The sequence below is a fragment of the Montipora capricornis genome, chromosome 2 (genome assembly GCF_036669925.1).
Source record: "Montipora capricornis isolate CH-2021 chromosome 2, ASM3666992v2, whole genome shotgun sequence".
NCBI lineage: Eukaryota > Metazoa > Cnidaria > Anthozoa > Scleractinia > Acroporidae > Montipora > Montipora capricornis.
The window spans coordinates 45,257,644-45,282,955 of record NC_090884.1 but is presented as its reverse complement, the minus strand read 5'-3'; the positions used below and the strand labels follow the sequence as shown (position 1 = coordinate 45,282,955).

Below are 25,312 nucleotides of genomic sequence, written 5' to 3'. Positions count from 1 at the left end.
ACTTATTGGACAATCCAAGGAATAGAAATAGAAACACAAGGTGAAGCGAACTCTTTAGTATTTAACGGAAAATGGTGAAAAAGAAGGGCAAAAAGAGCTCTGAGAGCAAGAAAAAAATGGATCTTGCGGCTGCAGTGGAGGCAGCAGAGCAAGGATTTGAAGATGAAGTTTCAAAGCTGAACTTGAATTCGACTGATTTTGAACCCTCAGTGTCAGAAGATCTAACTGGAAATGAAGGCGCAAATGACGATGAAATCGGCACAAGCAACAACGAAGAAGAAGGTGCTGCCCTCATGAATTATAACCCCCCAGAAGAAAACGCCTCGACGGAAAATATAGGTAAAAAGTCTTGGATTTATCTATTAACTGACTACAACCTCACGTGTTTATAACGTACATGTCCAATACCGGTTTTTTCATGGTATGCTTGTATATAGCGGAAAAATTTGTGTTGTACTTCATTTTACAAACTAGATTACTGTTAGTATCCTTGGATCACTGAAACGGAGACTACCTTGTAGGTGAAGCCGAAGTTTGTTTTACAGATCAGTATATTCTAAAGGAAAGAAGCAGGCGTAAGGTTGCGTTGCCAAATTTGTTTTTAACTCTCAGCTTGTAGTACATGTAGTTCTAGTGGCCTTGTCCTAACAAATTTGGACCCCACGCCCCACCTTCCCCTAGATTTGCATGGCCACCCCCGTGTACAAATCTGCTAGTGGATTTGGACTCCCTGGTACAAATCCGCCAGCAGATTTGGACCCCCAAGGGACTTATTGTGCTGGCGGATTAAGTCCCCCTTTGCGGATTTGGACCCCCATTGCATGTACAGCTTTTTGAACTGTTTATGGAGGCAGTGGTAGATTTTGGATTGGGGAAATGGGTCGATACCATATCATAAGATCAGATCAGTTAATTTTTCAGGAAAGGTTATAAGTTTAAAGCATTGGCGGCAGCATTTCGTAAAGTAGATGCGAATTTTAACTCCTTCCTGACAGAAGCTTAAATCACGCATTTGGAACTTCTTGAATTCTCATATTTATTTTCAGTAATTTTTTTTACAACTACTAAAAGAAATTAATTTGCAAAGGAATTTTACTTCCTTAATCAAAAGAATGCTTATTTTCATGGGGGTCCAAATCCGGTTGCTTGTGTGAAACATACATGTATACATAGAGCAGGCCTTCTGATAGGGTGCGATTAAAAAATGCAAATTATGCGATTTTTTCGGGGCAGATTGTGCGATTAGAGAGGCCAATTATGCGATAAATAATGTAAATTGTGCGATTTTTTTCTCAGCAATTTTAAGCTTGTTTTATAAGGTTTCAGCTTGAGAAAAACACTTTTTTGCTGCCCTAAAGACATTTCGAACACAAAGGAACAGTAATTATGTATCTCGATCGACATTAGTTGGGACAAAAAAAAGAGGTCTTCTGCACTACCGGTGCACCACGTTAAAAGTTGAAAGGACACAGCTAACATGCCAAATGAATGATCAAGGTGCTTGTCAACCACGAACTTTCGAAGATGGTCAATCACAATAGGGCCATACCCCCATTTATACGAGAGAAAATAAGCCGCGGCTTTCTCTGGCCGCGGCTTACAGAAGACTCCAATGTTCAACCCGTATAAATGGTACAAAATCTATGTTCACGTCTTTTTCAAGCCGCGGCTTATATTGACCTGGGAATATATATTCGTATAAATAGTTCCTTTGGCGTATTTTGTACACCGTGGCCAGAGTAAGCCGCGGCTTATTTTCTCTCGTATAAAAGGCCCTAATATTTCACGACCAGAAAAACATCAGTCCATCGTCCACGTGGAGCGTACCTGTGAGGTACTTTCTTGCTCGATCGTCAGCTGTCAGATTGGGCGGAAGGTGGGAACTTCCTTCTTCATCGAAGAAAAAGCGAGCGTTTTCACAACAAACTTATCCATGAGTAAGTTTTTATCAGTTTTCAACGAAAGAAACTACATTTTGCCGAAACAAATCTCTTCTCTAAGAGAAGGCAACATTTCAGTGGTGTGTATATAAGGGCATGTTTGTGTTGCACCAATAGAAGGAGACTCGTACCAGGTCCCCGACATGAAAAATAAAGCCTTGAACTTCGAATGTTTACGAAATCGAAGGTGACAAAGGTTTTTTAGGCTTTTTCCAAGATAAATCATCTTAAAAATGGCGTATTTATGCAGGAATTTCTAAGAAACGTGTTGATTTATGTTTCATTTTATGAATTTTGTGCATCCTTTTGTGAATTGTGCGATTTTTCGTGAATTGTGCGATCGGATGCGATTTGAGGTCGATTGTGCGAAATCGCACCATCGCGTAATATCAGAGGGCCTGATAGAGTGAGGTGCTGCTGTAGTTCAAATAAGGTACCAGTCGTTCCTCTCCAGAGTCAATCTGCCCTCATGTATAGCACTGTCTAAGCACTCATTTCAATGATCAGGTCTAAGGTCTGATTTTAGTGGTGAAAAATTAGGGTTAGTGTTGATCAGCTATCAAGTAAGGGTCGTCAGAAAACACAATGTACTTTGGGGTAGATCGATCTGCGGCAGATTGACTGCAGTTCTCAAATAATAAAATTGTTGAAGTTTGAATTTGGACTACAGCCTCGGACAAAACTTTTGTTCAAAACACTTTGCAATACCTTTGTTGTGTGACTACTTGTATGATGCTAAATTTAATGTAATTTTCAGGTTGCACCTGTTGTTACTTTTATTGTTGTATCATTTTTGTATTTGTCAGAGGATACAGTTGATCAACAGAAACTGAGCAAAAAAGAGCTAAAGAAACTCAAGAAAAAGGTAACAAGAATTTACAGAACTTACAGTACTGCTCAACTGTTACCAGCGGCATCGCGCTTCAGGCGAGACACGAATCGTGTTGCAATGCAATTCACATAGCTCAAGAGTCACTGAAGCAGAAATTTTTGGCATAAATTTAGGAGGATTCCTCTATGAATTGATTTTGTGCAGCGATTAATAATATTGCACCATCTGAACCTGTCTGCGATGAATGAGTCCAAGACAGTGATAAAGACCGTGGGCAAACGTTCCCATTTACAGTACAGTGCAAGAGTAAGTTAACAGTCCCAACTTGATCCTGGCGAAAATCGAGGATCGAGAATCGAGTCAAGGATCGAGACTCAATTCTCTTTAAATCAAACTCGATCCACGACACTTGATTCTCACAAAATTATCGAAGTGAAACCTTGTCAATTATTCATACTCTATTCAACTTCCGCGAAAGCATTGCTCCTCGATTAATAAATAACAACAGGAACTGTTTAATAGGAAAACGAGGTAGCGGCTATCATTGCTTTGAGTCCTCAATTCAAAAACTGCAATCTTATGTCGTGGATTAAAATATAAAGGCAAAACAGTGAGCTTTACCACGCAATAAATTTTATTGTGATATTCAAATTTTATCAAGATAGAAAGGTAGATTGACAAGGTAAAAAACTTAAAGTTGCTAACATCAAAAACACCCTAAAATTGAAATCTGCACCTGGCACTCAATAGTACAGTCACTCCGGATCCTCTTGCAGCGCCAAAGGTATCCCTGTATACATGTACATCGATGACACATATTTTGTTTCCCTCTGTGATGCCTGACTTGAGTATGGCTTTAAAACATACCTTTTTAGTTTTTGTTGTTTCACAAATTGTCTAAAGGCATCTTTGCTTCCTTCCGGGAACAGCCAAGTCCAGCTAACTCTTCCGAAGTAAAAAGAGCACCCGAACTTTCCCTCGTGGGCAGTGATGACATCTTGACTCGTGGCACTTTCAAACACTCTCAGAAATACATGTACTGTACTACCGAAGTAATTCACTAACAAGCTAGGTTACAGCTAAGTGCCTTACTCACTTCTATGTACCATTGCTTTGCTTACCAATGCTACACTCCTTTTTTTTTTAGAAGAATAATTACACAGTCATGTTATGTATTCTATAAGAATATTGACACTGAAATGTGAGAAATTTTAAGAATAAACCCGAGACTGAAATAACGATATAATTTTGAACTTTGTGTTGAAAATCTGTAAATACAATACAATAATTATATCTTTTAACTCAACCATATAAAATTATTTTGTTTCCCTAAACATAGTTGAAACAAAATTGGTTACGTTCGTTTCCATCACAGTGTTTCTGTGACAAATGCATTTTTTGAAGCCTTCAAAACGGCCAAGTCTCGTCTGACGTGATATCTTGACCTCACTGACTGCAGTGATAACAATTAAAAGCTTGTCTAATTGGTGCATTCATGTTAACACAAGGAGTGAGCACTCAGGTGCCGTAAGGTTCAAATAGCCAATTTTTGGCTATAAGAACCATACTGCACATGTTCTCCTACATAGTTTTTCCTAGAGCCTTGGGTCAATCTGAGGCTCTGGTGACGAGAATGGTGGCTGAAGTGATGGAGTTGTTTAGTAGTACTTGTTGACACAGCCACTCAAAATGATTTTGTTGCGTAAAAATTTCGGATTGAACAAGCCTGTCAAGACTTTCCATCAGGTGTCGGAAATATCAGGTGATGTCGAGGTGATGTCGAATCGTAAGTAGTATTAGTATAATTGTAAATACACTGTAGAGTAAGTAGTAAGTAGTGTTAGTAATGTATTAAAAAGTAGTCCAAGCAAAATAAATTAAAATTAAAAAAAATAAAATAATAATAATAATAATAAAATCAGGTGTCGGCTAGCCTGAATTTTATTGTGCCGACTTAAGACAAAGGAAAACAAATGTTGCCTTAAACTGCAAATAATATCTTTAAGACTTGTTTTCTGAGAGCAAAGTTAACTGTCTTACAGTACTTATTTAGCATGCACCAGCGTATGTATGTTTGTTGGAATGTACATGTAACTTTGTTGGCTTTTTTACAACGACTAGATGCTTTTAGGTGTGCTAAAATGCATATTTGTTATGCGTCTTTGTTGTGCATCTGGGACCTTCACTTTCATCAAACCTTGAGGCCAATTAAGATCACGTTTGATCCTCCAGTCACTGTACTTGCAATTCGCGTCACACACAATGGTGGTAACTTATGTTTGAGCAGTACTGTACCATCAGCACCAATTATTATAAGTGTGTGATCAAGAATTAAATTTAGTTTTTCATTCTGAAAGTTTTTATTACCAACACTGCCTGTCCAAAAGCGCGAGCCTCAGTTTAATTGAAGAGATTCGGTTTGTCATTCACACAGCTGTCAAGATTAGCAACTGATGCTCTCTAGCTAGTGGTGAAATTAAATGATTTTGATAAACTTTACTTCTAGCAAAAGTTTGAATCAGAAGTTCAAGAAGTAGCAGGATCCCAGTTTTCAGTGTCTCAGCAAGAGTCATCCTCAAAAACTGGAATTTTGGAAAATGCCCTTGATATAAAGGTAGGCAGATGAAAGAAAACATACGACAATGTACTGTAGGCTTGACAATAAATAACACTGTTGTTGTTTTTTTTTTCAACCTTACTGAATGATTACATGTATTACTCAATGGTCTTTTTCCCAGTCATCTTTTGAAATGTTTAATTCAAGATGTTTACGCTTGAGTTATGATCTTGTTCACAAGAACTGCTGTGTATCTTACCGTAATTAGGAAACTGTGATTTATGGGGACAGGGGCCTTTTCTGTTGTGGGTCCAAACTGTGGAATGACATTACAATTTCAACAAGGAAGTCACCAAAATAATGTTTTTAAATTTGTAGATTATATATAGGATCTTATGTTGTTAAGCAATAGAGGACTTTTGCCATGTTTACATTGTCTTATCTAAATACGAGGGGGAGTTGGGAGAATTCGAGACAGTTAATGCTAACACAGTTGAGGGTTTGCATAACTGTCGAGAATTCTCCAAACTCCCTGAGTGTTTAGATGAGGCTATGTATGTATGGAAAAATATTAATTCCACTATTGCTTATAAAATATTAAATGTTTTCAAAATAATTTGAAAAAATGATTGAAAATGCTGGTTTTTTTTTACTTCTTGATTGAAACAAATAATTTTCTTGACACATGCTCATATTTCCTACCAGCCAATCAATAGGCATGTCTGATAGCCTGCTTAGCAAGCGTTCCTGTTCGATGGAAGAGCTTTGAAACGATTTTCTGCAAACTGGCCGCGTGAAAGTTGGGGCAAGAGACTGAGGGAACGCTTGCAAGAAGACCCCCTATTAAATTTTGAAAAACCCCTTCGCCCACGAACAGGGGCTTCTGATTGATGTGGCAAAGTCACAATGATTGACAGTTGACAATTTTTTTAGCAAAATATTTCTTGTTAGTTTCTAGCATGACAAAGACAATGGTAGAAGATGTCGAAGGTTTTGAATCGTGTGTTGAAGCTGAGCAAATCGGGTCTGGGTTTTACATTGAAAAGGGAACAAGAACTGTCAATGCACCTTGTCTCTTTAACTGTATAGATGTAATTGCCGTTTTGCCAACAGGATTCGGAAAAAGCTTAATTTTTCAGATGTTTGTCATAATGTGCAGAGTCCGAAATTCAGAAATAAAAGAAAACAAAGAACAGGCTTCTTGAGTATCATTGTGATTTCTCCATCTCAAAGCATCATATGCGATCATTCCACAAGTAAGTGGTTGACGTAATTCTATGGGAATGACAGCCTGTGATTTGAATGAAAATCTGGACTGCTTGGACGATATCCATCAAGGGAAATTCAATATTTAATTTACACGTCAGCTGAAGCCGCTATGGACAATTAATTAAGCATTTCCATAATAAGATTTGTTATTTAAGGAAAGGTTGGCAGAGCTTATTGCCGACGAAAAGTTTGGACTGGACTGAAGTAAGCTTATCGTTCGCTTGCAAAAGACAGTTTACATGTATATGTATGCAGGATGAATTAATAAAATGCCTGTGAACTAAATGTATCAGAATCCATATCTTTGAAGATCAAGGAAATAAACTGTATTCGTCAAATTCTCTGCTTACCTTGCCTAATGTAAGTTGAGTACCTATATCATGGATTGAGACAAGATGAAGACAATTACCCAGCTCCCCTGTGAAATTTTCTCTTATTGTGAGAAGAAAGCGGCTCCTTTGTACAGTCATGCGATTTTTTAAAGCACTTTTACAGTACTTGCTATTTCATCTACGATTTCATGATAATTTGACCAAAAACGTACTGTGGATTATCAAACTAGCGAGGTTTTCCTGTAATTTCCAGGAGATTTAGTACGATTCATTTTGTCAACCACTCTGCACCAAGGAATAGCCAGCAAGTCGCGCTGAAATCATCGCTAGTTTTAAACTAAAACCTCTTGAATGATTTCATGGTCAACTTTGGTGGAGTTTTGCATTTAACGACCTTACTACCCATCGAACTCTGTACGAGTTATGTTGCTAAATTTCGTAGTTCACGAGTGCACGGATTGCTTATACGCTCTGAAAATTGGCTGTTGTTTTCGCAACTTCTATTCCAACTGCTCTGCAAATATCTGCTAGAATTTGTCTGTAAGTTTCTTTTGTTTTCGATGGTTTAAACAAATTCTCGGAAGAAACAGTCATACCCGGCTGAGAAGCTGCCATTACAAATTTAACTTTAAAATGCACACTGGCAAATTCTGCATTGATCCCTCGGTGTTTCCTCAGTGCCTCGGTTTGTTTTGACGGAAGTCAACATGTGTTTACATAGTTATCTGTTATTGGTTAATTTGTTAATAAGACGTCAATCAGCGTGTGTGTCAAGTCAACCATTAAAAGGAAGCCTTTTTCAAAAATAGGGGGTCTTCTTGCAAGAGTTCCCTCAGTCTTTTGCCCCAACTTGCGTGGCCAGTTTGTGGAAAATCGTTTCGAAGCTCTTCTGTCCAACAGAAACACTTGCTACGCAGGCTACATGTCTGACAACACTGTAACCAATCAAAATTCGTGTGATATCACACCCATGTTTACATGTACATAGTAGTAGTGGCATCCTCATCTTGAAGAGGCGATGGTTGGTGCTGGGGATTTGGGCAGGATCTTTATGACTGTGTAGCCTGATCCTGGAGTGGTAGTCTCTGTTGCAGGTGGTGCAGACGTGCCTTGTGCAATCGTGCGCAGAGGTTGCGCGTTCTTTCCTCGCTGCTCTCATGCATGTAGCCTGGACTCTAGCATTCGCTTCCGCCTTTGAAACCCCTGCTTTGACACTTTGCTGCCATGTATTTCGGTGTTTGGCAATGTCCTCCCATGCACTCGTAAGTCTCGCTTGATTACATCCTTGTAGTGCAGCAGCGGTCGACCCACGTGATGGACGCCCTCCTGCAGTTCTCCATAAAGGATTTCTTTTGGCAGGCGGTCAGGCTCCATGCCATGTGCATGGCCTAGCCATAGAGGGCGTCGCTGAATGAGCAGTGATGGCATGCTCAGTGAGCCAGCGCACTCCAGGACCTCGGTGTTGGTGACTCTCTCCTGCCACCTGATGTGCAGCAGGCACCAAAGGCAGCGCAGGTGGAATCCGTTGAGTCACCGCTCTTGTCTGGCACAGGTCGTCCACGACTCACTGCCATAAAGTAGAGTCGACATCTTGGTCCTTTCGCTCAACAGGTCTTTTGCCCAACAGGTCATTGTTTGAGTTTGGCCATGACAGCAGCTGATCTCAGCGTTAAGCAAAGTCGAGCTTGACACCGTACCGTGGAGCCCAAGTAGGTGAAGGTGTCCACAACCTCCAGCTCCATTTTGTCAATGGTGATGACTGGGGGGAACTCAGCACCTTGTGCCAGGATGTTTATCTTCCTGAGGCTGATCGTTAGCCCAAACTCCTTGCAGGTGTGGGACAGCTTGTCTACGAGATCTTGGAGACCCTCCCCGCTGTGGGATGTTAAAGCATCGTCGTCTGCAAACAGCAGCTCCTGTATGAGCACCACGTAAGCTTTGGTTTTGGCACTGAGTCTGGCGATGTTGAAGAGTTTGCCGTCTGACCTTGTCCGGACGTAGACACCTTCTGAACAGTCTAAAAAGGCATACTGGAGCAGCAGCAAGAAGAAAATCCTGAACAGGGTTGAAGCAAGGACACAACACTGCTTTACTCCACTGCTGACAGGGAAGGCATTAGAGGTGGCCCCATCGAAGCAGACTATGCTCTGCATGTCCTGGTGAAAGAAGGTGATGATCGCCAGGAGCTTTGGAGCGCAGTGAATCTACTGGAGGATCTTGAAAAGCCCTCTTCTGCTCATCAAGTCAAAAGCTTTGATGAGGTCCGCAAAGGCGAGGAACAATGGCTGCTGCTGCCTTCGACACTTCTCCTGCAGCTGATGAAGGGAGAAGATCATGTCCAGTGTGGACCTCCCGGCTCTGAAGCCACACCGTGACTTGGGGTAGACTTGGGCAGCAGGTGGGTCAAGGTGACCCAAGCAAAGACATTGCCAATGATGCTCAGATAAGAGATGCCGCCGTAGTTGCTGCAATCACTATGGTCACCCTTGTTCTTGTACAGGGTGACTACGTTGGCATCTCTCATGTCTTGGGGGATGTTACCTTGCTCCCAGCACAGGCAGAGGAGCTCATGAAGGGGTTGCAGGATGGTTTGCTTCCCATGCTTCCAAACCTCCAGCGGGATACCGTCCTTCCTCGGTGCCTTGCCACAGTGGGGCTGTTTTGACGCTCGAAGGGCTGGTGGCAGTTTTGATGCCCTCATACATCCCTTTGCGTGGCCACAGTCGCTGCTAGCTGGATTTTGGGGCATAGGTTCTGCCAGTACTCATTGGCACAGCGGCGGGCAGTCTGCTGGGCCTTGCTCCTAGCTGCTCAAAGGGTGTCGCGTATGCTTGGGGAAGGGTTCTGCTTGTGAGCCAGCATCGCTTTCTTGGCCTCCATGAATAGCTGCATTTCTTCCCCGTTCTCATTCATCCTGCCGACGCCAAAAGTGGCCAAGGCAGGCAGGCCATGCTTGTCAGTCGGTCCCAACGCGAGCGTTGAAATCGCCTAGCAAATAAATGCCCTCGGAACTTGGGATTGTGGATAGTGTTTCCTGCAGAGCCTCATAAAATTGATCCTTGGCTTCTGGGGCGGAGGTCAGAGTTGGGGCGTAGGCGGATATAATGTTCACAAAGCCTGACAACGTTTTTATGCGAAGGGCAAGAATTCTCGATGACCTTCCGGAGGGGGTTTCTGTGGTGGCAATCAGTGAGTTCCTCACAGCAAAACCTACGCCGTGCTGCCTCGGCTTGTCCTTGGAGAGGCCTTGCCAAAAGAAGGTGTAGTCTCTTTTCATTAGTGACCCACTGTCGGCCAGCCGGGTTTCCTGGAGGCAGGCGACGTCGATGTTGAGTCGTGCCAGCTCCTTCTTGATGAGGGCGGTCTTGCGGGAGTTGTCCATTAGCTGAAGGTCAGCGGAGACCAGGGCACATGGTACGAATGTTCCAGCTTGCGATTCGAAGAGCAGGAGTCTTTGCAGTTTTTTTGCTTTTGACTGCTTGGTGTAAGTACTTGCTCGCTTGTCGGGAGGTTGCCCTAAGCTCTACGCACCCAGTAGAGCAGGCAAGCAATGACGCGTGGCACCTTACTGGCTGGGGGCTGCCCAGCTTGAGGTGCGCGGTAGCCACCCAATGAAGCTGTGAGGGCTTCTCCCACCGTCGGACAAGACCCCCGGGGCTCCTTCTTACGCCAGTCAGTCGGAGCTTAGAACCGATAAACTGCCTAGTCACATGTTGTGCGGGAGTCTTGCGACACTGCTGGAGTGCCCTCTCCAGTTTGTGCTAAGACCTGGGCGGGAAGATAAGAAGACACTCGGCTGTCCAAACAATAATGTCCCCTCTTGGTGTAACTGGCTCGGTCCAAGGGAAAGGAAGAACTAATACAACTTGGCATTTCAAGCGTTAGCCCTTCGTCAGAGCGAATTTGGAGATTTGCTCTGACGAAGGGCTAACGCTCGAAACGTCAGCTTTTAGAATCTCTGTACGGTGGCCAATTTACGTTATCAACTCCGTTGATAAAACCAAATTTTTGTATACTACTTCCCCACCGACGCAGCAACACAGTTTCTTTAGAAACTACCCTCTTCAATACAACTTGGGGCTAGTTCCATTGCAGAAGGTCTGGAAGGAAGAAATGAGCACCTGCCATCAGCCTTAGAGGCTCCACTCCGCATTTGTCCTCGAGGTTTACTCCTGAAGCCTTCCTGAGTTCAGGTATAGCCACAAAGCAGTGGAGGTTTGAAATCAAGATTTACCTTGCCCTAGATGGGCTGCTTTCACAGGCTAAGAGCCCCATCTACCCTGGCCAACTGGTTTTAAGGCGCCAGTGGCTTTGCCCTTCGCTCCTACTCCTGTCGGTGGTGCCAGTTTCGCCGTGCGGAGGCCAAAAGTTGGACTTAGCTGACAGAGCCTCTTAGAGTCGCATGCCAAATTAGGAGCATTTCAAGAGGTTGTGAGAGCCCAGCCTCACAACCCATTCCCTGGCTATAACAGCCTTACGGAACATGTGTACATGTACATACTCTCATCTTAATTCTGAACACAGCTATCGACCAGTGAGAGAGCATGTACTATCGTAATTATTATATAATGATATTTATTGTACACAGTCAGGTAACATTAATTCTGCTTTAGATATATATTTTAATAACATTACTGTTTTAATCATTTTACTTACTGTTGGACTGTTAATTAATTAATTACATACATGTATACATGTAACTTTATTAATACTATTGATTGTAAGGCTCTGTGATCAATATTAGTGTAATAGTGCTATATCAATCATTCAAAGTAAAGAAAAAATAAAGTAATTATTTTGCCATAAACATGAGCTGATTGGCCACTAATCTAATGATGTACTTTGAAACAATTTCCAAGTGCATGTACGATTAATTTTATTATTTCCTGGTAGTTCTCATTTACAAACTGCAAGTTATGCTTGGAATCACTTGAGTCACTGAAAACTTTGGGAATATATATGCATCTGTTGTCTCAATTTTTGTGTAGTCAGAATGCAGAAAACAATCTCTCTGAAGCTTTTCTTTTGGACAGAGACTCCTTTTTATGTATACGCTGGCTCTTGACACTATGTTAGCCCAACTGTGTTGGTAATGGTTTAGTTTTCTTTACATTTAACTTATGTTACATTCAAATTACTTGTATTATTATTATTATTATTATTATTATTGTTGTTGTTGTTGTTGTTATTATAATAATTATTATTATTACTCAAGTAGCCACTTGTTAATTGCCTTATACAACAACATTCAAGGTCAAATAAAGTTTCCATTATTATTGTTATAAAATGTTATAATTCAAGCATTATTCATTATGTACAGTACTGTACATGTAAGCAGCTTTAGCAGAGGTGGAATATCTTGACTTGTTCCTAGGTAGAGAAGTTTAGTATTTCTGCCCGTGGAAAAGATCTCTTTGTGAACGCAAACCTGAATATCACTTCTGGCAGACGATATGGCTTAGTTGGACCTAATGGGTGAGAATAAGATGGCTATAATTAGCAGTAAAAGTGATTGTTTAACAATAATTTTGAAAGCTTAAATCCAGGTCAAAAACCCCCTGAGACAATCCACTGTTTAAAAAGAGATCTGTTTGCTCTTTAATCATGCCAGGCAATGTGTTCTATAGTTAAATGAAAATACAAAATGATAAAAAATTAATGATAATAATATTCTTTATGGTGGAGTTGTGGAATGGGTTAGCCTTGACTGATTGGGGAGCCCTGAATAAAAGTGTGAAATACCGTAGTTTTTAACAGTTGATTCAAACAGTTTATAAGGAGTGTTCAGGTGCATGTGCATGTATCATACATTGTATATTTCAGTCCTTCTTTGACCACCAGCTGCAGTCCTTTTGATTTGCCTATGGCTCAGTATTCACTTATGAATCATTTGTGGAGTGCAAAAAAGTGTGCTTCTCAGCTGTAGGGGTTTTTGATTCTGTGGGTTCTGGGTGTCCAGACCAGCATGTAACTCTTTAGGGTTATTATTTTCAGTGGTATTTTACAATTTAACTTGTATTTTTCATTGTTTTGCAAAGGAGAAGCTGCTTTCAAATGTTTGAAGTGACATCATTAATAAGATTGCACCATCTGTATTGACCCAATATGACTGCTTCTTTCTTCTAGTATGGGAAAAACAACCCTTTTAACACATATTGCTGCCAGAAAGCTTGCCATTCCTCCAAACATAGATGTTCTTCTTTGTGAGCAAGGTAACAACTTGAAATAAATGCCACATCTTCCTTTTCCCCAGTTAACAAAGGAATAGTTTCATCAAAACTGTTTCATTTTTTGTTCTGTCAAGAGTACCAGTAGTTGTTTTGGTGCGAAAGGATCTTTGACTTGAGATAAATTTCAATCAGTGCTCTTCAGGCTAGTGCTTTCATCTTCAACTTACAGCTGACAAATATCAAAACTGCTACATGAATAAAAATTATCCTTAAAGGATAAAAGTTTACATCAATATAGAAATCATCCTTACCAATATTTTTATTTACACATACTTTTGTGATAAGTTTATTGGTTTGTTTTTTTCTATAGTGTCTCTGTCTGCTTTAATGCCAGATTATTACTCTAGACTAACTTCTTCTTCTTCATTTTCTTCTTCTTCTTCTTCTTGTTTATACTTAGCTGCTTTTATTACATGTACAATGTAATAACAAGAATAGTGTTTGATTTAGTTTCTTGCCAGTGAATGGTAGAGGTTGATCTGAGTCAACTAAAACTTAAATTGAAAAAGGAAAATACATGTATTGACAAAGGTCAACATGGTAAGGTTTAAGTCATCTCCGTTATAAAAGTTACTGAAACAATAAGAGAGGAAGGCCTGAAAAATTGAACCTTGAACTGGTTTGGTAGAGCACAGTACTGGTATTGTAAAGGTTGTTTCCCGTTCAAGCCTTAATTTTTCAGAATTAACTTCTGTTACTGCTTGTAAGGTAATTGTGAAGAAGAGCTCCCCAAAAAACCTGTCGGCCGACTGTCGGTCAACTGCCGGCCGACAGTCGGCCGACTGTTGCCCAACTGTTGGCCGACTGTTGGCCGACAGTTGGGCAACAGTCGGCCGACTGTCGGCCAACAGTCGGCCGACTGTTGCCCAACTGTCGGCCGACAGTTTGTGTTATGTTTGAGGCCAAAGTGTTGGCCGACTGTCGGCCAACAGTCGGCCGACAGTCGGTGACCTGTTGGCAACCTGTCGGTAACGTGTCGGTAACCTGTCAGCGGGACAAACTAAAATGATCGTAAGCATTTTACTTGTCTATTGCTTCTAAACTACACGAAAAGAGCTAAAGGCAGTTCATAACGATACCTTGAACAGCACTTATACTACTAATATGGCTTTTGTCCACTGTTTTAGCGTTGGCTAGCGATACTTGCCCACATTGTAAACATCATTCATACATACATGACATAACATAGGAGGCCGCGTTGCATTGTAGGGCGATTTAAAGGAAAGTGTTTGTCTCCTCTACTAACTATGTATTGATACGTAGCTTATGGTTTTCAGAGTTTTTAGCAGAGTTTTCGATTAAATTATCTTCCAATGCGATTCTTAGATTGTCTGGTGTGTTGTAAATTACGCAAGTGATATATCCTATACGCATCTGATAACAACTGATAACAGTTGATAGGTAAGTAGGTGAAGTCTGTCGAGTCATACATCACCATTACGGAATGTCACGTTAACTGCTCGTTTTTACCAAAATTTTTCTTTTTCTTAACCGATCGGTAATCTGTTGGTTAGCTGTCGGTACACTGTCGGTGAGCTGTCGGTCAACTGTCGGGCGACAGTTGACCGACAGTCGGCCGACAGGATTTTTGGGGAGCTCTTCTTCACAATTACCGCTTGTAAAGTAACTTTCCTATCAGTCACAATCTAAGATCTTAACATTATTTCCATACTTCAAATATTTTTGTATCTTTAGTTTAATACAAGTGGTCTCTTCTTAATAGTAAATTATCAACATGCAATGTTTTCATGGAATCTTCAGATGTGGAGGCAACTGAAGCACCTGCATTTGATGTGGTGTTAAAAGCAGATAAGAAAAGACTTGAGTTGTTAGAAGAGGTGTGTTTTTTCAGATTGGCCACGGCCCTGCAAACTTACTTATTTATAGTACTGTACTCTTTGCAAACACTGTGACTGTCTTCTTTGGTAATGTCTTATACTGGGTTTGTAAGCACGTTTGGGGTGAGATCTATGGTATCAGTGGTTTTAACATTGTACATGTACATAGTTAGCTATCTGCCTAAACTGAAAATTCTAGTCATTTTCAGATTTTATCTCAAATTAAGGCTGCAGTACCAAGTCCAGTTTTTATTTTTAAGGCAGTACATGTACTTTCTCTCTATTTTCATGGTCAGTCTAGCTGTGATTCATACACACTTATTAACAAGTTAACAAGTAGAAGCTGAATCTGGATAAACATTGCAAAGTTTTTTTTAAGTCCTGAGCCAACTACCTATGTACACTGTATCATTTAGTTTTAGAGCTAGGGTAATATCTGGCTTTTTAAACCTGGAAGCCTAATTTAGACCATGGATAGGTTACAACAAACATTTCACCTCCAGAGCTACTAGAAAAGGGAGTTGCCTTTTTAAAAGTACTGTAGATAAAATAATGCTTTCTCTACACTAAAGGGGTTAAATTCAAAAGAGATTGTGATGAAAGTAGAGCGTGAAAATATTGTTAAATCAAACAACCCGATAAAGATTGCATAGCCACCATGGAAATATAAAATCACTGATGCTTCGCCTGCGTTGCTGGGCGGGACTATTGGGAGACAAATAACGGGAAGCAGAGCCATGCAAAGTGTCCCCCAAATGCTGCTCCCCAAATAAATATTAACAGCTGCATTTACCCTAAGCTAAAAATAACGCTAACCTGTACCCTTACCTTATTGTTGAAAATATAGGTAGCAAAGGCTTAGATTTAAAGGGACACTTTGTAGTGGATGTAAAAATTGTGTGTACATCTACATGTTATTAGGGTCAATCCTGGACATAGATGTTTACCACTAAAGAGTGACACTTAACAGTGATATGTACAGTACTACTCAAAATTAAGTTACCAATGTCGTCTCGTTTCTCTGCAAGATTGGCATAAAAGTGTGACGGCTACACAAACGTTTGCAAATTTAAATGACAAAACTATGCTCTTGCCGAGTGTGAAATGTGAATCAATATTACGATACTTTTACAACTGAAAAAGAAATCATGCCAATTGTTTACTGTTTCGTTTTTGACTGCAGTGGTGTTGTAAACAGATCTCTCTGAAATTCTAGAGAATCGCTGAATCGCCATATGAAATAAAGTTTGAAGGATTTATTGTGCATGATTGTTTTGTGTTTCTTCTGCCCTTGGCTTTCCAAGATACCCAAGTTCACCAAGAAAGAAGAAGAAAATGTGAAAAAAGTAGCCAACAAATTTATAGCGTCAAAGTACTGGACGTGAAATTGTAAACAACTGGACGAACCGTCTGGCCTCCAGCCTGAAAAGAAATCCCTGTATAAACAGTGACAATTATAGAATGCATGTTGAAGTTGTTTTCACAAAGTTATGTCATCAGCATTTTTTTTTTAACCTCTTACTCTCAAACTTCATGTTATGCAATTATAAGCTACATGGAGCACTGTTGCACAGCTGAAATGTGTATCATTTTTGTTGCCGTGTTCTCTTCAATTGGAGCCTGATAAACTTGAATGTGAAAGACAAATTTTTGTTGCAGTTCAGTGGATTTAAGTTTATGTAGTGAAGAAAATCCATCGATTAACACTTTTTGCATCCTGCAGTTTATCGAAACATTTCTCCTTGACATGAACTTTGAATCAAAGTAATATATGTAGATTTCACGGGGAGATTTGTAGTTTGAAAGTCGACACGCAAGGAACAAGCCCATTTGGAATGGAAGAGTTTCACAATAATACACCACCACCAGCTGCCACATTTTTCCATTATGTACACTTTAAAGCCGATGATACACGGTTCAACATCCTGCCACATTTGTTTCTCAACAAATGTTGAGCCTTGTTGCACAGACCTGTTGAACGGAATAGAGCTGGTCTCTATTTTCGTTCAACATGGTTCAACAGCGTTCAACCTGCTGAATGGCATATTTCAACATTCAACATGGCATGACACACTGTTCAACATTTGTTGACCGAACAGCTGCAACATTTGTTGCTCAACACATGTTGAACCGTGTATCACGGGCTTAAGACTCGGGTCCTCTGTTTTGTAGTGTGAGCCTCTTCGTGAACTGTTGAAAAGTTTACATTCATGCAGACACTTACAGTTTTTCGAACCGTCTCGCGAGACGAAAGTCTTGTCTCTAAAGACAAGACTCTTGTCTCGTGAGAGGGTGTTACTGTATTTAACATATTGTTGAGTTACATGACTTTGTATTTGACAAAATTGAACAAATTAGTAATTTAATAAGGACACCCATAACAGGTCACGGTGCATCTAATAAGTTGCCTGTCAGGACATACATACGGTACATGTACTTTTACTGATGAATGTAGGACCTGCAGGTAGATCTTCGAACAGCTGAATCAGCTGGTTAATCTGTTCATTTTCATGATCAATATTATTTTTCTGCATTAATTTTGTCTGCTCCAGGAAAAGCGTTTGGTTGCATTGAGTGAAAATGGAGATGAAGAAGCAACAGAAAAACTGAAGGAGGTAAAAAGTGCACAGTTTTTCAATCCCAAATCAGGAAAATTTCATTACTCTGGATTTTATTTTGTAGTTGCAAACTTGTATCATCATGATGGGAAAGAGAATCGAGCTTTTGCCTAATTCTCATCTTTGAAAAAAATGAAAAAGAAAAATAGGCTTTTGAGTAAAACATTTCCATGCCCTCCCTCTGTCAGTATGGTTTACTGTTATTTTAATCTGAAACTTGTTACATACTGATCAGAAGTACATGTACATGCGTCTACAATAAGTCCACAACATTGAAATCACTGAAAATTGGAGGTCTTTTGGCCTTAAACTCCCAAGACTGCAGGCTCATTAGTTTCTTCTGCAGCTGTGCATGGAAGGAGAATTCAAATATTAATAACAATATTATTATAGTAATTATAATTATTTTACCCTAACTTTTTTATTCCAAATTTGATTAGACAGTACCGTTAATTCCTACCAACTTTGCTCACAATGTCTACTTTAGGTGTATGTTGAGTTAGAGGCGATAGGTGCAGCATCTGCAGAATCAAGAGTCCGCAGGATATTGGCGGTAAGTTTTGTGATAATGCCTCAATCAGGTTTACAATGAAATTTATTGTATTCCCTCAGCTGATTGTATTTTTCTTTGTCTTTTTGCCCTTTAGGGTCTTGGTTTCACATCAGAAATGCAACAGAGACCTGTCAATCACTTTTCTGGTGGCTGGAGGATGCGTGTTTCCCTTGCAAGGTATTACAACTGGCTGATCATGACTGGATCTTTCGCTCACCTAGCCGCCTATGTCCAGAAATGCACATAACAAAATCACAAAATTTTTCCATCAACTAGGCAATTTTAGTGCATATGGCAATGTTGACAAATTATTTTGGCGAAACTTGTCATATCGCCAAACCTACGCTGTATGCAAAGTACCGATATGTGAACACATACCTGCTAGCCTTGTTGGCGATTTTGGCGAATGTGGGGAATTTGGTCAATGCAACGATTTTGCCGAATTCTTGATGTCAAATTGCCAAATCTGTGCAATTACCTCAACAAAAATTTATTAATACAAGCCGGTATATATGAACCAGTTAATATTTTAAGCCTCTTGAATCAATATTGTCAGCTGTAATGTTGGGATAAAGTCATCCCGGAAGTTTACTGTACTTCATTGTTTGTACAACTGTAATTAATTTTTGTAATCCTCTAGAGCTCTCTTTATGGAACCTACACTACTGATGTTAGATGAACCCACAAACCATCTGGATCTGAATGCAGTCATTTGGTTAGACAAGTGAGTTACTTCTACAACATTCAGTCTGCTCTAAAGGATTCCTTCATTCATCTCACTTTTTAACTATTGGACCTGTAGAGGCTTAAAGGTTACAATCATGACACTTTTTTTTTTATTTACTCAATCATGGTTTTCTGAGATGAAAAGATTATACCTTCCATTTCCTTAAACCTTAAAAAAATTGGAATTTTCACTTCTGTTGACATATCAGAACTGTGACGTCAAAACAAGAACAAATTTTTTCCAGGGCCGGAATTTTTCTTTTTTTAGATTCAGAAGTTGCTGAAACTGCTTCTGAGAGGCATTGTATTTGGTCGCATCAATGAAATTAGATGAAAGAACAAAATTTATATCCCTAAAATTTCCTGCTTTCTTGTTTTGATGTCACAGTTCTTCTATCCTCTCCTTACTAGTGCAATTTTGTACCCTACCGGAAGTGAAAAAGGCTAAAGGACATGGAAGAAAAATCAATATGAAATTTTTCTAATTGTTTTTATCTCAGAAAAGCATGATGTTTTGATTGAGTAAATAAAGTTAACTTGTCAATACATGAATGGATGGTACATGTAGGTGCCAGATAGCATATAAAGCGATTGGCAAAGCTAGCGAATTGGCAAGAGGTAACAGTGGTAATCTAGACTAGCCATGGGTCACCCTCGGCACCAGTCCACTGTCTTAAAAGTGGAACTTATACCTACCAATTCTTGTCCCCAGGAGAGGGTGGATGGGGGCAAAAGCAAAAGCGAATGGTGGTAAACCCCAAGCAAAAGTGACAAAACAGCAGTACCAGCTAGCTGACCAGCAGACCTTTCCAAGTTAACTTTGCTTATAAATAACAACATAAAAATCTCTCATAAATTATACAGTACACTTTAAATTATACACAAAACAATAATATTGACTTCTTTTGATTTTGAACCATATTTTAGTTACCTTCAAAACTGGAAGAAGACATTGCTCATTGTGTCTCACGATCAATACTTTTTGGACAGCATCTGTACAGATATTATGCATTTAGGTATGAAATCATACAAGTTGAATCACTTGCTTTTTGAGCATACCTCTTATTAACCCAGTTTGATTGCTGTACTGTCAGTTATGGTCTGTATTTTTTCCCATGTCAGTTTATGCATGAGGACAATAATAATAATAATTATTATTTTTAACTGTAAATAAACAAAGAGCCATAACATCTAGACACAGTCATGTAGTAAGGCTTAACCTAGTGGTAGTTTAGATACTCATTACATGTACCGTACATGTTTTAGTAACCAAATGACGTTACTATGTAAGCACACCACGAAGTCAAGCAAGCTGCATTGTGTGGAATACAGTGCACTGTGACAATCATGGCATGCATATTAAGTGGGAGATATTCTTGGTTTTCACATGACGTCACGGCTGCCATGTTTGTGCCCCTAAACAAAGAAACAGCGGCCATGTTTGTGTCCCAGACCAATCTGTACTGTTACAAAAGTGTTTTCTTTTGATTTCATTGAAAAACATACAATGTAGCTGTTCATCAAGTGAGTGCAAACCAACAATAGTTACTGTGATACTAAATTCTGGCAAAATTACTGATGTCATTTTTTGATCAACAGATCAACAGAAACTGTACTACTACCGAGGAAATTATGGTACAGTACATGTATATGACTGAATACAATAAGTAATTAAAGTACTGTGAGATAAATCAAAGGCTTTGATGTGCACAGGCAAACTATTGACATTAAATGTTTCATTTTAATCCAAAATATACCAAATGGACCGAGTTCAGGAATGATGAACTTTGTTTTAAGTGGCGTAACAAAGGAACCTGATGCTGCACAGAAACCATTAATATGTTTGCCACAGAGTGCTGCTTTTTGTGGCAGTTATAGATACATTAAGAAGTCGGAGATTAGGTTTTTTTTAAACTGTTTCCCTCGTAAGAGTGATGTAGAGGACATAACATTGGGATATGAGTTTTATCTTTAAAAGTGCTGATAGTATTTCTCATGAGTGAGCGAGTGAGTGCAGCAAATGAGGAAAAAATTTGTATCCCCAAGTGGCCATAGATGTCATGTTCTGTTTATTATATAGATACTGATGATCTGTCCAGATTAAAAATGCAACTTCTTTGTTTTTTTTTCATTTTCGAAATGGCGAAAAGGTGGTCATCAACCGCTAAAAAATGCACGCTGTGTAACGTGAAACTATATACAGTTCTGTATGAAAGTTAGAAAAACAGATCATGATAATGCCAAAAATGAGTCATATTACAGCACAATAGTATTAAGGAAGGGGAGGCTAACTTCTTATCAGCTAATCATGTTAGTTACCATGGCAACACCTATATCCTTACATGTGAAAGATTAAAAATATATATTTTCACTGTGTGCAGTGAAGATACAACCTTTTATAAAAAGGGAAATTTTAGTATTTCATCAGTATCTCTATATTAATAAACTTGCACATTTTACTCTATGTGCATCTAACGCCAGACAATTTTAGTCATCAATGGGTGCCATTTCAGGTGTGGAAGGGTTTATTTTTAGCAACATCTACGTCCACTCAGAAGCTATGTCCTCTTTAAAATACCATCATTCTACATTTTACTACCGAAATCACTAAACTGTTTGCACCCCCAAAAAAATGATCGATCCCATTTGAATTTCGACTTGCTCAACTTTGCTTGACTTGCTCATTTGAAGCACCCCAATTCGTGACGTGTCATTCGTGACGCGGCATGAGAGGAATGTGTACGAAGAACTTTTCACTGTTTAGAAATGATATGTGGTCACTGATGGTTGAGCGGAGAGCTGTCAGAGGTAAATAGTTGTTTTAGTATATACCAAAACAGTGAGATAATATAGCACAAAAAGGTTATCTGAACTCAATTTTTCCTGCAATGATTACAATATTTTTGGGTGCAAATTATGCACAAGTTTCTCAGAGGTGAATAGCAAAATTGAATAGCAAAGGATTTTCGGAGTGTGAGTAGCCAATCAGAGCGTGCCTTCAATGCTATCCACTGTTTTAGTACAATTATACTTGTCTAATTAATATCATTTATCCAGAAAATGAGTAACTGACTTTTTTGCTTTCATTAATGTATTTCCTTTCAGAGCAGTTTAAGAAAATGTACCTACAGAAGGTTAAAGAACAAGAGAAAGCTTATAATAAACAGGTAAGTTTATGTTAATTTATAAACAGAAGAATGGAAAGGAGCACACAAGAGTAGATCAATTTTATTTACTACCAAAACAAAGAAAGAAAAAAATTCAAATGGTCACTTCCTGCAAATAGCATTGGCTAGTCGAGGCAGGAAGCGACAGAAAAAAGAAGGTTGTCATTACAGTTTGTCAAGTTTGAACAAAATAAAAGAGAGTAAAATGAACATGAAAATAGAAATAAAAAGTAGCAACAAAAATATTAATATAGGTTGCAGAAAAGTAAGATAATTAAGCATCATTACAGTTATGTAGCAATATGATCGTGCGTAAGTGTAACGATACTTAAAGAATGTGAACGGCTATTAATTTCAAATGCTGGCAATGATAAACTGAAGCAGGCACACAAGTTTAGTAGTGTAACTGCGCACGCGTGCTTCAGTTTATCATTGGCAGCATTTGAAATTAACAGTCATTCACCTAAGTTGCCTGATGAGTGTGGTCACTTTGTGACTATATATGAAACAGAACTGTCACAAAAAGCAATGTTAATAACTTGTGAAGCCTGAAACTTGGTTAATTAAAATACATATAGTTTCCACGCTAGAGGATAGTCTTTCAACTATGAAACACTTGATTTTAGACCCAACATGCTTCGGCCTCTGTCTTCATCAGGGGTCTTTGCTCTGTGTTAAGTAATTACAGATGATTTGAATTATTTATGATGTGATAAGCGTGTCTTTCAGCAATTAAATGTTAATTAGTTTCTTGTGTGAAGTCAGAAAGTTTGTTCATCTCGAAGGTTAGAGCAAAACCCCCTTGATAACTTATGTTTCTAAACATTTCTATATATGTACACAATACTTCATAAAGGTTGCTTGTGTCTCTCTTCTGTAGCCCATTCTTTTATTCATTCCATTCGGTTGCAAGGTGCAGTGTATGAAGTCTTCCTTGCCAAAATATTTTCCTTGTGCATAGGAGTTTTCTTTCTTTCGATAACCATGTCACTTTGTTTAATTTGCTCAATGATCATAATTGTTGTGTCTATGTCAAAGTTGTGAGTTCTAGGATTGTGCAAAAAGTGTTCTGTGAGCTCGCAGCTTCTAACCCTTATCTTAATCTGGTTTCTGTGATTGTGGAGTCGTACAGTAGGTTAAAGGCTGTCTCGCCCTTTCCTACGTACTGGAATTTGACTGACAATCCACTGTGTGAAATATGTCAAAGACCTTGGAGGTCTTATTTATATGAATGCACCAGCCGGATTTTGGATATTTATGCAAATGCACCAGATGCATTTTGGTTTATCTTCACAACGACCTCCAAGCTCCATCTTCTAATATTGTTATATAATATTAACATATATATGTATATAGGCCCACGCCCTAATCACGTAAATCACATCTTCGATTGTTGTGTTGCTAGCATGGTTGTCCTGGTGGTGCAGTGGTTATCACACCCGACTAGTAACGGAGGGACATGGGTTCTTTCAAACCTTTATTCAGTTATATGATAATTTTTATATATGGAGAAGATGGAGCTTGGAGGTGGTTGTGAAGATATTGATGCAAATTTCTGAACAATAATGGTAGGTGAAAGACCAGGAGTTATAAGTTATAATAACAATAAAGTATAAGAGCTTGAGTAATATTAATTTTTGTTACTTTATTAGCAAAAGCAACTGAAGGATCTCAAAGCATCTGGTCAATCAAGGAAGCAAGCGGTAAAAATATTAATTACTTTTTACAAGTCTGTTGAATACATAAATTATTACTGCTTTCAGTGTAAATATACACAAAAGTTAATTTCCCCTGAAAAAATATGTAGCTTATTTTGTTCTTTATTCTAAGTTGTCACTCAGTTCATCAGTGACCAGAGGCCCATTTCTCGAAAGTCCCGAAACTCAACGGGCCATTTTCGGGTGGCACAATTCCCTCTGTATCTCAAGAATGGAGAGGATTTAAGTCGTCAAACTTCAATGTCATTTTGCTTTTTGTTACCTTAAAAACATTTCAAAAGATCGGCTTTCCAAATCAAGCGGTTGCCAGTTTCACAAATGGCTTTGCGGGCCCGAAAAGTTTTCGGGACTTTCGAGAAGAATAGAGTTCAATTCCAGCGGGATTAACTTAAGACAGACACAATGCCACCATTTTGCTTGTTTAAGGGCACAAACATGGCTGCTGTGGCATCATGTGGAAACCAAAAAATTATTATTTTGTCTTTTTCATAATTAATACTGGAGGGAAATATTACTTCAAATCATTATGGTTAATCCATGCATACATGTATTATGCACTACAGTAAAGGATGCATACATGTACAGTAAGCGGCCCAGTTCTCGGCCACTTTTTGTTCAATGCTTATTTTTAGCGCCGCAAATGAATCTGAATAAAAAGCAATTGCTTCTAAAGGTAGCTTTATTCCTTGTCTTTCGTCCTGCCGAGTTTTGAGTTTACAGCTACTATATACTGTGAGCAAATCGAGGTGACACGAAGGTAGGTGAATTTGATTTCCACGAAAACGTGTTTGTTTACGGCTACTCGAATTACATGGTCTAATTCAAGTTTGTATTTTATCAGTATAGGAGGCCCAAATGAGCCAATTCTTGGCATAATGAACGTAGAGTGATAAAGCTTTCTGTTAAATATAAACTTTTCCTGGCCTATTTTATTCTTTACCTAAATTCACCCCTCAATATTTCCTTAGTACTTCTGCGTATTTGCCTATTCTCGGCCACCCTGCTGGCCGTAGACAACACTAAATAGTGCTCATAGTTTTGTATGGAGTTTTCTTGTCAAATCATTTGTAAAAGTAAAGCTGTAACGGGGTGGCATGTTCCGTCAGTAGCTATAAATTAAAATTATGAGTTTTGACTTACCGGACCCCGTTTTGAAATACCCAACTCTTTTTTAGCCTCGCTTGCCAATGTATTTACGAGAAAAACTAGGTGTGCCAAAAACGTCCTTTTCTAACATGAAACAAAGCTCGTTAAGGATACTTTGTGGTCGAAATATCAAACACAAGCCTTATTAGTGACTTAACAACAAAAATTGGTGATAAAACGTTGTTTATTCCGAGGAATCAAGCGCACTCTTTTGTGGCCGAGAACTGGGCTCGCTGGCCGATAACTGGGCCCATGAACGAAGCCTCCATTTTCGTTATTACTCGGGAGAAAACAGCGTTGAGCAGTCGATAGCTTTACATGTGTAAACTGAATGCTGAAGCTAGGTGTCTTTGAAATTTCAAGTCCTTACGGCTATTCCAAGGTAA

General features: G+C 39.2%; 1 protein-coding gene across 1 annotated transcript in view; it reads left to right on the top strand.

Moving 5' to 3' along the window:
• The first annotated feature begins 7 nt into the window (after positions 1-7).
• Positions 8-25,312, top strand: part of LOC138023646 (ATP-binding cassette sub-family F member 1-like) — a 40,065-nt gene continuing 14,760 nt past the window's right edge. The window contains exons 1-14 of the mRNA XM_068870692.1: positions 8-339; positions 2,747-2,805; positions 5,279-5,386; positions 12,305-12,405; positions 13,057-13,142; positions 14,922-14,998; positions 17,551-17,613; positions 18,104-18,169; positions 18,264-18,346; positions 18,810-18,893; positions 19,823-19,911; positions 20,495-20,530; positions 22,001-22,062; positions 23,715-23,765. Of these exons, the coding sequence (XP_068726793.1) occupies positions 72-339; positions 2,747-2,805; positions 5,279-5,386; positions 12,305-12,405; positions 13,057-13,142; positions 14,922-14,998; positions 17,551-17,613; positions 18,104-18,169; positions 18,264-18,346; positions 18,810-18,893; positions 19,823-19,911; positions 20,495-20,530; positions 22,001-22,062; positions 23,715-23,765 (1,233 nt within the window). The 5' untranslated portion in view covers positions 8-71. The remainder of the gene's footprint in view (positions 340-2,746; positions 2,806-5,278; positions 5,387-12,304; positions 12,406-13,056; positions 13,143-14,921; positions 14,999-17,550; positions 17,614-18,103; positions 18,170-18,263; positions 18,347-18,809; positions 18,894-19,822; positions 19,912-20,494; positions 20,531-22,000; positions 22,063-23,714; positions 23,766-25,312) is intronic.